Below are 13,529 nucleotides of genomic sequence, written 5' to 3'. Positions count from 1 at the left end.
ATATACCTGTGAACATTCATACATACAAGCCCAGAAACCATGCAGTTACAGGCTTCCTGTGGCTGCAGCTTAGAAACAGAACACAGTGAACAGCAGATGCTTCAAGGTGGAGGACAGGCAGCCCAGCCTAGCCAGTAAGCATGCCTGCTCTCTGTCACCGAACTCTCAATCTAAAGGGAAATAAACGGGCTAATAAGGCATCCCCAAGCAAAAACAGGTGAGTCTTCGACTCTCACCTAGCCCATAGATGCCTGGCTGTTGTCAGCCCCTGGTGGAATGAATGGGCCATTGGGGTGAAAATAGTAGAGCTGTCCAGGTCCAGTGAGGAATAAAAAAAGGATTCTGGGCAGTCATTCTGATTTTGCTTACAAGCAAACTGAATTCCAATCTGTTGACTGAGCCCATGTCATCAGTGTTGTAGTGGGTGTCCTTCCTCTACACTATCAAGCATATGCACTATTCAAAATGGGTCATTGTCCCTTGCATGACTAGGAGATTGAAATTATGATGGCTTCCAAAAGGTATATGTTAATTTAGACAATGAAGAACATCCCACAAATTACTTTCTCTAGCTTTCTGCTTCCTTCTAAGCATTTACACCTACCTTATATCCTTAAGAAGATGTGACTGCAGTTCAGATGTTATGTTTTTTCCTAAAGCATGTAGTTATCTGCCGCTTCCTTGACTTTGACATATACCTCTTAATTGCTACTAGATGCTTAATACTGTTTCTTGTTACATCTTCCAGTATTATAACATAAAACTGTATGTAGGAAAATGTCCTTGATTATGTTTCATAGTACTCCTCTCTGTGTGCTGTTGAATCTACTGCAACTCAGATAATTGTTACCTCTTTCAATAATTTTACGGTAGTTAATCAGAAGGTGTACTTTCTCCCACACCCCTTCCCCTGGATTTCAAGCCATCTCTTCATCGGCCCCATGTATGGGGTCTCTAATGAATGCTACATATTTTAGTCCGTTCACTAGGAAGAGCCTATAAATCACAGCTGACTATCAAGTCCTTAAATGTTATACAAAAGTAACTTGATTCCCCCCATGATACAGACAAGCGTGGCTTGCAGCTAGTGCTACGGAGATTCTTGCGCAAGCCTCTTGGTCACTTTACACTTTGCTGCTTTCCCTGTCAAGATGAATAGTGACATCCCAAGTTATATGTATATATATTTAGGCTTGTACTTCTATCAACCTTACAGTTTCTGTCTGACATGTACAGTTATTTGGCAGGTGACAATTTCTGTATGCAATACCAAGGATAACCATTGCAGTAAGCTGGTGTGCTTTGGCACCACAAGTAGAGTAAATAGCAAATGCCTGCGTCATCTCTCCATGGTCATCTTTCCACAGACGTTGATTTCCATCCATTATTGAAGTACAATAGGTGTGAAAGGATGAATTTTCTATGCATCAGCAAGCCAGTTGACCTCCATTTGTCTGTCTACCAATTAAACAATACGGCATGCTTATAGTGCCTGCTTTCTTCAAAGTGTGTTTTGTCATGTCATGCTGAATCAGTGTCGTTTCATTTATGCAGGTGCAAATACTGTGTTCCTCATTATCTTTTTAAAGTAGTTATAATGGCATTGCAGACATTTTAAGACAGCATAGTGATTTATCCACAGCTGTTGTGGAATGTTTTGTACTGTCAAGATGGTCGTTACAAACACTACAATGATTTCTTCCATATGCTTTTTCTCTTTACACTCCATTTCATCTACTGATGTCTGTTTAGCAACAGTTATTGGGATATGAAGGCCTTGCAGGTTCCATCCCAAAAGCATGATTACAGAGCAGGAATAAGACATTTCAGTAAACAAGCAGGGGAGTCAGTTTCTTGCACATTGTTTCTTTCTGCAGTCCTTTCTTAGTATCTACTATTTCATTCCAATGGGTTGCAAGCACAAGTCTTTTCAAGGCAGGGGGTGGGGGGGGGGGTTATCCAGTTTGTAGAAAATGGTATTCAGTTTTTGTTAGCCACTACTTGCATTGCTTTTTGAGAAGATTACATATTAAAGTCCAAACTGGTAATAACATAAAGTGCAATATCTACTTAGTGACGTATATTTGTAGTATCTGCTGAATGTACATTGCTTGCCAATGAATGCAGATTAGTGTAAATTTCTTACTTTTAACCGAATGAGTGCTAAAGTTAGGTATCTGATTTGTTTTCAGGTAGCAAGTGTGAGAGCTTTCTTACACAGCGCTATGAACTGCCTATACTAGACAATATATTTGTCAGGAAGAGTTATCGTGGGAGAGGTTATGGATTACAGCTGCTAGAGGATTTTGTAGACTCTTTTACTGATGATGCACTTGGTTTACGGTACCCTTTACCACTGACAATGTACAAAGGTAAGCAAAGCGACAAGAGACCGAGAGATAAACTAAACATCTACTTTCTCCATAATGTTCAGACCCGGATTTTTAACAAGACCAACTAACAGAGCATCCAGACAGTCATTCATGTGCAGCTATTTGATATCATCCTATCCACCAGGGTGTAAGACAAGAACATTAGAAAATAAAAGATAAAGGGTTCAGTTGTAGCAGTGTTATCAGAGTGTTGACAAGGATTGTGAGAACTTAAATAAAAATCATATTGTGTCACAAAGAGGCCTTTATGGCCACAGGGAATGGAAATTGCATTCTCAGCCTTGGACTAAAATGATGGATATTTTAGGAGAATCCTGCACTGAGTTACCAGAAAATTATGTATGTGCTTAAACACTATTGCATGAAAGCTTAATACAGAAAGTAGCTTTTATTACTGTTTCACTTACTGTGCTGGAAAACTGTAATCTTCCACCTCTGTTGTCATTCTCTCTCTTAGAGTCAGAATGTTAAACTTTTGGACTGTCTACAGTTCCTCTCCTACCTGCCCAAAGGCTTGCACCTTTTGTATATATGTTCTTTTTTTGTTTTTGCTGTCCACGGTATCTCTCTCTCTTCTTCTGCCTCCTTCCCCTTTGCCTTTTTATCTCATTCTCATTTCATCAGGGTCCTGTCCAGTTTGTTTGTCTGTCAGGCCTAGTGCTGGCTTTCTTGGCCTCTGCAGCATACATGCTTCTACCAGTAGTGGTTGACTATTTGTCATTGCTGACATCTGAGGACCTGACTGATTTCCATGTTCATGTAGGTTCTTAGGCTCATAGGTACAATTGTCAAGCTTAGGAGCTAATAGCCTAAAAGAAGCATGTTTGCTGCAACTCCATGTTGACGTAGGCATTTTATATTTCTCATATATAATCATATAACATGATTATTTCTAAAGGTGGATAGATTGGATCACCCTCTGAATTCATGCCAGGTATAGACTTTCATATGTAGGAAAACAGACTCTGGTAGCAGAATTCTTTGAATGGTGAATGAGCCTTTTCCTTCATGCATTTGGTGACTGTAGCGGTAAACTGAAATAGCATTTCCCTATGAAAAGTTCTGTCAACTGGGGAACAAAAACATTTGCATTATATATCCTTATCAGTGCACTTAGTTAGATATCAGTCAGACTGGATGTATTAATGGGGAGCCTGGTGTTATATAACACTACATAACAGGATCATAAGATCATAGCAGGTTACTAGGCTAATGGCACTAGGGCCCTTACAAGCCTAGCCAAGTACAACCCCTGTTCCAAAGAATATCAAGGTATTAAGCAGAACTAAGCCAACAACTACTGCTCCTATCCAAGAGAGACACAGATGAAACTCCTCAGGTGAATTTGCGGTTTCCCATCCAGTCATTCAAATTACGCTTAAATAGGCTCAGCAAGGGCTCTGCTTCAACTGAATTGGAAGTTTGTTCCAGAGGAGAGGTAACTTCTTTGAGACATAGCTGTCTCTCCAGCAAGTCCTGTTGATGTTACATACTGAGTTGAGTTCCCTAGAGTGAGTGCATCTTATACCACTTGATTTACGAATGTGCAGAATTTCTATTAGAACACAATCTGAGATTGCATTATATGCAAGGCAGAGGTCACCTCTGAGTAGTCTGTAAGACACAGAGTATAGTGACAGTGATTTCAGTTTGTTAATGTTTGACATATGCCGAAGACCTTGAATTTTCTTTGTAAGAAATCTTTGAGGTCTTTCCAGTTGCTGCAGGTGCCTGGTAAGGTACATACCAAAGATAGCATTGTACTCTGTTATTGGCCTGATGAGTGAGGAGTACAGGAGGGTTATATCCTCTTTTGTTGTGGATGCACTACCCTTACTTATGAGGTGGATAACATAGAAAGGCTTTCTTACCAGTGTGGAGATGTGGTGGACAACTTTTAAATTTAAGCTTTAGCATTCTTAATTACAATGTTCTGAAGAAGCCCACATTGTGATGGGTAAAAGCGCTTAACATTTCTTTGTTGTTTATGGAATAAAATCTTTCAAAAGCACAGAGTTTTTTAGTTCACTTATTGGTGACATCTTGGCATTTGGAATACATTCGTTAAGTAGTGTAAGTGACACCAGGTGCAGAAGAGGATAAGGTAACGTTGATTACTGTTTTCATTTATACGAGTACACCATAGGAGAATGAGGCATAAAGAACAGTAGAAACAGTGATGCTGATATGATGACATTCTAGTACAGAAGACAGAGGAGTCTATTCGGTGGGCTGGCTTTCTTGACAGTAGAAGGTTATTGGAGCTTTCAATAGTTACCTTGAGATAATATTTATGCTAGTCTGTATGTGATTTAAGTAAACAAGCTGGTGTGAAATCATTTGCTGTATGCCTCCTTGAACAGATATTACAACTTCTGAAGTTCGTTGATTTTACATTTTCGTTTTTTTTCTGGTAATTATGGGAGCATGTTGTTGGATTAGCTTTTGATTCTAACAAATATAGCCCAGTGGAGCTGTCCTGCATTTCCCAGTAATATGCGTTCAGCCAGTCATAGTTCCTTGCAAATCTGTCATTATTTATTATGAAAGGTTTATATTAAGCAGCCTGCCCAGAGTGTGGGCTGCATTACCCAAAAAGGAACTATAAAGACAAAGACAGTTCAGTTACCCTACTGTTAAATAAGTGTCTTACGCAGCTGTACTTTCTTTTGGACACGTATCTGGGAACAGGGGGTGGTGTATGAACCAATAATATAAGGATATTACCTCACTGTTAAAAAAAGCAGTTGAGAGATATCAATAAGCAGTATTCCTTGAATTTGTGAAAGCCCACCATGGGGTGCATGCACAGTTGCCAGGTAGAGGTTAACTTATTTTCAGCTTTTATGTTTTATATGATCAAAGCAAGGGTAGTCTATATTGTTTAGCTGGAAAGTAAGGGACCTTCCTTATAACTTTCTATTTGGATAGTAGCTAAGCTGTTTCTTGTCGGGTGCAGCACTGTTTATGGACTTCACAATTTTAGGATGTTGGGTGGTTCTAAGCTGCTCTAAAAGACAAAATTCCTGTCAGGATAACAGAGGTTCTTATTGATGTGGTATCAAATATGAAAGTATACCAACTGGGTGTTGTCCATATCATGGCAGAGGTGTATAACAGATTGATATGTCTGTGCAATGTTGGAAGTTAATATTGTTGGGGGATTCTCATAGAGTTTGGGATCTTCAGTTATATTGCTGGTAATATTTTTGTCTTTCTTGAAATGTAGTGCCAGGTATTGCGGCATACAGATTATACATTTTAGAATGCACTGTAATTTTATCAGGTATTTCATATCACATGGTTTCAATTGCCGTAGTTGGCAGTCATAGCAGAGACCTCATGGAGGCTTGTAAAACATCCAGAGAGTCTGTGTCATTTGGAAGCATCCTTATAAACATTATTAATGTTGCATGGTGCTAGAAATTAATACATTTATTCATTTTGAGTATCTGAACAGTCTGTGGTACAGAAATGTAGTCTGCATTTCAAAATTGATTTTTTTTTAATACAATCCATACTTTGTTTTTCGCAAACATAAGTCATGAGAAGTTCTTAGAGTATTACGTGCATTCATGGAAAGGTAGTCCAAATGAAGCCATCTATAGTTCTTTTATTGTAAGACAATTTAGCAGAAAATTAAAAGCTTTGGATCCAGAAAATTAGTTTATTCCTCAGTGGAAGGATAACAGTTGAAAAGTCTGGAAATGTACAATGTGCCAAATTTCTCTATGTCATAGGAGAAGAAGCTTTGAAGTTTTTAAACTTTTATTTTTCAAGATGAGGGGAATGGCAAACTAGCAATAAACACGGAGAGATTAATAAACCATTATCTGCTTCAAAACCTGCCTTTATTCATTATGTATTCTTTAGAATAAATCAGGGATCAGTTTAAGCTAAACATGTTTATGTTACTGAGAAGAAAGTCAGACTGGATAGCCTGTTTGCTGACTTGCATGATTCAGTGACAATGGACAGAACAGTTTATTGTGTAAGAAATGACTGAATAAGGAGCAGGCCTTTAAGTTAAGCTGACCTCAACTTGCCAAATGCTGTTGCTGTATGCATCTTTAATGAGTAAAATCACAAGTACACAGTTAAAGGAATTAACTGACAAGACAAAAGTATGTAAGACAAAATGTAAGTCATGATACTACTCAGAAACAGCTCCTCATGGTCCTGCAGAGTGGTGCTAGCAGCAGAGAACTGAGAAAAGTGACTACTTTCCTGATCTAAGAATTTTTTTGCTGTTTTTACCTGAGAGACCTTCCTTTTCTTACTTTGAACAAGTTTATACTGCTTTATTACCTGTTTTTTGCATTGTACATTATCTGCACTTAAAGTTACATTTGGTCGAAAGTTTGTTGTTAAATTTAACTGTTGAGGCTACCCACTAAAGTGAGCTAGCCTGTGTAAGTGATTTATTACTGTTTTTCCTGCATTTCTGTGTACGTTTTAACTTAAAAAACAAACAAAAAAAAAATCCTTGTTTTCCCGCCTTTCACAACTAGTTTAGACCAGTATACAGGCTTTGCTGTATTCTGGACTGTGGTGTAGTTCCTGTGTTGTCCATTGTCTTACTTGGATAGAAGGAAGTTTCTTTGCTCATCAGTGGAAGTGGGGAGCCTTGAGCAGCCTATCTGTCCCTGAAGGAGTGATCTCAGCACAAGAGCTTGTAACAATTGGTCGTTTTGGACCATTTCCAGCTCTTTTGAAGTTCCCTGTTTAAAATCCGCGTTTGCGTGGCTTTGCGTGATTGTGCGCATAGCGCAGCGCCAGTTAAACAGGCTTAAACTATTCCTGGCTCTGCCAAGTCTGCACTTCAATTTTTCCCTTAAGAAAGCTCTACTTTCAACAAAATCAGTCTATTTGCTTTATTATAAGCCTAGCACTTGCTCCTAAAACCTTTCTTTTAAGTGAAGCACCCTTAAACTAACGTAAGCACTTCATCTACCGACAACCCGTGCTAATACTCACTTCCCTTCAAAGTCCTCTCTCTGACCCAGTTACACATCACCCCCTTATACTATTCTGGCATGTCGAGTGGTATATTACTGACGTCCTTTCCAGTTCAGCTGGTTAATGTGGGAATCCTGAGACAATGTTACAATTGTCTCATGTACACAGCCAACCCTCTCCTCCTCCCAACAAACACAAACACATGTGAGAGATGCAACTATATAGCCAAACTGGAGGCTGAACTCTCTCAACACAGGACTAGCAAGACCAGACAGGAGGAGAAGGTAACCACACACACAACAAACCCAGTCTCACATAAACCAACCACAACTGCAAACCAAACACATAGTAACACAAAGACATACTCGGAGGCTCTAATAAAAAACTTACCGAAACAACAGAGGCTCCCAAAGCAGACATCCAAGAAAACACCACCTCAAAACTCTGCACAAGCAACACATAGTACACAAAGTCAGTGTGCCAAACAATCACAGCCCTTAAGGCGAAACACCATGCCTGATACACTAGTAATAGGTGACTCTATAGTCAGACACACTGATGTCCCGCTTACCAGGCTGAACTAGGAGAGGGTAACGGTGAGCTGCCTTTCGGGAGCTAGGATCCGCCACATAACACAAGCACTCAGGTCACTCCAAAGCAAGTACAAATATGACTCCGTCATTGTCCATGCCGGCGTGAATGACCTGAGATGTACCTCCTTGGACTACATGAAAAGAGACATAGAGGAGCTCTCTGATTATGTAGCCCAGGCCGGTATGACCCTGACCCTGAGCAGCATCTTGCACTCACCAAGAATGATGCCACAATACAAAGACAAGATGATCAACTTTAATAATTGGCTCAATTACTGGTGTCATTCTAGGGGGATCCAATGTCTGTCTGCATGGGATGACATGCTGGACAAACCACGTTGCTTCGCAAGGGACGGCTTGCACCTGTCACCACTGGGCTTCCGGATATTGGCTAAGGCTCTTGCCACCCCCATAGTGCCTTTTTTAGGCAAGGCTCAAAAGACAAACCCACCACCTTAGAAAACAATAAAGGAAAAAAACTAAGGGTAATGCTGCTCAACGCCAGAAGTCTAAATCTCAAGATGCAGGCTCTCGAAGCACTCCCCAGTATGGAGAGCATCGATGTCTGTGCAGTAACTGAAACCTGGTTCAAGGCTCCTGAGAGCACCCCAGCCCTACCAGGTTATACCTCGTATCATGCATTTCAGCCCCAAAACCTGGGCCGAACCACAAAAGGAGGGGGAGTGTCCATATTCATTAAAGACACCCACACCTCCAGGTTAGTGGCAATGCACGAAGCATCGGAGACCATCCATGTGCAACTAACCATAGGCAAAACTGCTATACAACTTGTAGCATGCTACAGACCACCCTCGCAATCTCAGTAACTCCATTCAGCCTTCCTGAAGACACTGGAGGATATGAATGTCTCACCAAATACCATCATATTGGGAGACTTCAACTACCCAAACATAGACTGGGTGCATTACTCAAGCCCCAACACCTTAGCCCAAAGGTTCCTGGAATTCATCAACTCAAATGCAATGGAACAACTAGTCACCTCCCCCACAAGGGGAAATAATATACTTGACCTGATCATCACAAACATGGGGACAAAATGCTCAACACCAGAAGTATACCCCTCACTAGTGAGATCAGACCATAAACTAATAACCCTAGATATTCATATCCCACCTCCACCCCAGCACAAAAGACCACAGTGAGAAACTTCTCAAAAGCTGACTTTACACTCCTTAGGACTGAAATGGTATCCTTCAAGCCCCCTGGGCCAGTGGAAGCCACATCCCACACTGCTGAATCCTTCACAAATGCTTTCTACGGGCATCTCCAAGAATGCATGGATCATACAATCTCAAATAAAACCAAGACCGTTTCCACCAAAGGCAGGCATCCTATCTGGTGGACCCCAGCCATAAACAAACTTTATAACAAGAGAAGGAAACTACTGCAAGACAGAGCAAAATCCAATAAAGGGAAGGCATCCCTGATCAGCACTAGCAAAAAACTACATTCGCTAATAAAATCATCAAAGGGCAACTTCAAGAGAAAAATCGCTAAGGACACTAAAGATAATCACAAGGCCTTCTTCAGTTATGTTAGAAACCTGGGCGGAAACCCTCAGATATGCGCAGAGTTAGTTCATAACGGCAAAAAATACACTGAACCCACAGATATTGCCAACATACTGGCAGACAGGTTCAGTGCAAATTTCTCCCCTCCCTCTCCCCCAAAAGATGAAATCAATATCTCAGCTGAATGCAACCTCCCTGAAATCTCAGATGTCCAGGTGAGAGCTGCCCTCAGCAAAGCTAAAAATACAGCATCCATGGGACCTGACGGTGTCCCGGGTTGCGTGCTACGTGAACTCCTAGAGGAGCTAAACCCGCACATAAGAACACTGTTTAATCTTAGCCTTGCTACAGGATACGTCTCTGAACACTGGCGTACAGCTACAGTGGTCCCACTCCACAAAGGTGGCACCTCTACAGACCCTGGAAACTACCGCCCCATAAGCTTGACCAGCCTGGTCTGCAAAGCTATGGAAAGGATCATTATGGAACTCATAAACAAAGACATCGGAAACCTACAGACAACTGACCCAACCCAGTTCGGCTTTGTAAAAGGCAGATCCTGTCTTTTAAACCTGGTGGACTTTTTTGAAACAGTCACTAGAGCCATAGATGAATGCAAAGCAGTTCATACAGCCTACCTGGATCTGGCAAAAGCCTTCGACACAATACCCCACTCAGGCATCATCGACAAGCTCAACAGCTTAAATGTAAACCCGTTTGTCACAAGATGGGTTGCAAACTGGCTAAAGGACAGAACCCACAAAGTCAGAATAGCTGGAGCTATGTCAGACTCTAAGCCAGTCACAAGTGGAACCCACAGGGCTCTGTCTTGGGACCCCTCTTGTTCGGCATTTATTTCTCAGATGTGCAGGCAAACATAGGGGGGTTGTGGCTGACATAGTTCGCAGACGACTGCAAACTAGGCACCATAGTCAACACACCAGCTGACACATGCATCCTCCAGAAGGGCCTCACAGAAACAGACGACTGGTGCCAGAGTCATGGCCTTAAACTAAATGCCAAAAAATGTATAGTCATCCCCTTTGGAAAAAACAAAGTACCCACAAATTACCACATAGGTGGTAATCCATTAAGTACGGAAAAAGTAATCAGAGACCTGGGGACCCAAGTTGACAGTGACCTCTCATTTGACACCCACGTCGCCAAAGTGGTTAGAAAGACCTTCTACCTTGCCCACCTTATCATGAAGGGATTCACATCCAGATCAAAGGATGTCATTGTACCCTTATATTCCTCCCTTATCTGGCCTATGATTGAGTACAATGCCCCATTTGGTATGTACCTCACCCGGCACCTGCAGCAGCTGGAGAGACCCCAAAAGTACCTTACCAAGAGGATCAAGGGTCTCCAGCATCATATGCTGCCAGACTGAAAAAGCTCCAGCTCTATTCAGTAGCATACCGCCTGCTCAGAGGTGATCTGTGCCTTACGTACAAGGCCATGTCCAATTCAGAATTAATGGACATGCTCCACCTCAAAAAATCCAAATCCATCAGAGCCACGAGAGCTAAAGATCTAAACCTCAGCACAAATATGAATAGGACATGCTGGAGGGACAGATTCATAACCCAGAGGCTTCCTGCACTCTGGAACAGGATACCTGCCCATGTTAGGCAGAGCCCCTCACTGACTCTCTTCAAGAGAAATCTGGATGAATGGATGGGTGATCGTAGGTTTACCCCAGGGGTCATCTCTGTGTCATTGCTAGATAGAGGCACAGTAAACTAAATTTAAATTGTACACTTTTGTATCATTACATGGGGTGGCGAAAGCCACATACACTTTGGCTAGGCTTATAAATGCCCTAGGGCAGATAGCCTAGTACTATACTATGAAACTATGATGTGAAAATGTGCAGTACCAGTAATAGGGCCGTGGAAGATAACCAGGAATAGTACAGGCAGTGTAGTGCAACAGAAATTCAAACGTTGAGTAGGAAATGTGGCTGTATACTTGAGAGAAAGAAGTGTACAATATTTAATATGTTTTGTAGAAATTGTTTTAGAAACATTAATTTCACAAGGTTTAAAAAGAAAAATATTAAGTGTTTTAAATAATTTTACAATTTTGAAAGACACAAAATCCACTGGAGACACCACACGGAGATAATCACTGATGTGGAAAGCTTCTTTATTTGGAACACACACAACACATCACGTCAATGAGCTGTACTACTTTCTTATGGAAACACAGGAAGATACACATTATTAAATCAAAAGATTAAACCAAGCTTTTTAGTACTGTTAGAATGGGCATTTTATTTTCAGAAGTGAGAAAGTAAGGAGTCTGTGTAACAGGATAATGAGTAAGACTGAGAGAGACTGTTGTCAAGAAAAGCATAGAATTAATAAACCAATTGTTGAATTTATACTAGACAGAAGTGTAAGATGTAATATGGTGTCAAAATGTTGCATTGGGGTTAACGTATACTGAAAGTAAAGCAGAGAGCACAGCCAGACACCATATAAAGCCAGTGGGTCAATAGCTTTTAACGTGCGAAGATAAAAATTTTAAAAAAAGTGAGATCCCATTTCATCAGACAGTAACAGAGGATCTGAAAGTTAATTTGCCTCATATTTTGGATTATTCGACCTATGAGAAGTTAGGCATTGTGAATCATATTCACTGATTTCAGGAGTAGACAGGAACAGTAATACAGTCATAGAGATATTCTGAATATTAGCTGATTCTTCCAGTAGAGCAGGGCAGATTGGGATTGCCCAATTTGAAGGGATATTTCAGAGCTACACAATTAAGGTTCCTATACATAGTGCAAGCAGAAAACTATAAATCAAAGAGGAAAGGGATGATGCTGAAACAGGGGAAGAAACAAGACAAGGCTGGGATTTTAGATGCAGGCCTTTAAGGAGAATAACAATAATCATACAGAATATTATATCCATAAAGTAGCAGAAAGTGTTCTAAGAACTAAGCCAATATGGGAGTGGAGAAAGGTGATTCTGTCAGTAGGGATGACTCAATTAGGGATATAGAAAATAGGTAAGAGGGGGCTGGAATTTATTGGAGAAAACTGGCAAAGGAACCAAAGTATTGGGAGCAAATAACTAGAGAGGAAAAGGTAATAGAATGGGAAGAGGCCAAGAATTTATTTGGACTGCAGGTCATACCTCTCAACCATACCGAATTCCTTGGTATTAACTGATTTTGAGGTCAAAATATTGGTGTGCCACAAATTCCCGAGTGGCCCCTTTAATTTCTGAATTTCCCAGTCTTTTTTTTTTTTTAATTTTTTGCTGATGTTACCACGTGCAGGGCATGCTCGATGACATCAGAGTCGTGGACAGACTGCCAGCCTGTCAGAATACGGCTGGGCTTGAGGGAGATGTGTACTACAGTGTGTTTATGTTTATCTACCAAGTACACGTGCAGGCAAGCCGTTCGTGGTTCGTTCATGGATGCGGTAGTTAAATGCAGAGTACAGACAGAGCGTCAGTGGCTCTGTGCACTTACTCCAGGTCCAGGCTCCAGCAAGTCTGCAGCAGTCACTCATCGGTCGGACAGTGAGCGGAGTGGACTCGTTGATGTTGTACCAGTCCAGTGGTCAAAGATGAAAATATATATCTCGACCAGCAGCAGCACCACCAGTTCTTCCCCCAGCTCCTTCAGGTACCGTACCATATTGCAAACGTAAAGAAAGAATTAAGGGGAAAAAAAAGAAATGCAATGCAATGCTGGTGGCTGAAAATAAATATTTGCAGACTGCGGTTTTGATTCAGCATGTTGTACAGATGTAAAAGAAAGCCACTTGGCCTGAGTTTATTTTAAAGTTTAGCAATTAGTGCAGTCACCTGCACCTCTGAGATGCTCATTACTGGTAGCAACATAATTTATCTCACTCTGATGATCTCTGCATTGCTTTTATATCTGAGGGACCCAGTACCCTACATGTGACCTGATCACTGCATGTACTATAAAAAGTAATTCATTTGATGCTGGAAATACATTTTCATACCTTTTCTTCCAATTGATTCCCAGATACAGTTGTTGCTTCAGCATTATATAGGAGATAA

The 13,529-nt window shown here is 41.0% G+C and overlaps 1 protein-coding gene across 1 annotated transcript in view; it reads left to right on the top strand.

The window, feature by feature from the left end:
* The window catches only part of FAM169A (family with sequence similarity 169 member A), a 441,641-nt gene that overhangs the window by 72,040 nt on the left and 356,072 nt on the right, over nucleotides 1-13,529 (top strand). Inside the window, exon 2 of the mRNA XM_044063952.1 lies at nucleotides 2,193-2,372. Within this exon, the coding sequence (XP_043919887.1) occupies nucleotides 2,193-2,372 (180 nt within the window). The remainder of the gene's footprint in view (nucleotides 1-2,192; nucleotides 2,373-13,529) is intronic.

Source organism: Protopterus annectens, chromosome 2.part2, assembly GCF_019279795.1.
Source record: "Protopterus annectens isolate FY-2018-M chromosome 2.part2, PAN1.0, whole genome shotgun sequence".
In the NCBI taxonomy this organism is placed as follows: domain Eukaryota; kingdom Metazoa; phylum Chordata; order Ceratodontiformes; family Protopteridae; genus Protopterus; species Protopterus annectens.
The sequence above is the reverse complement of the archived record's forward strand: the minus strand, read 5'-3'. Positions and strand labels throughout refer to the sequence as shown.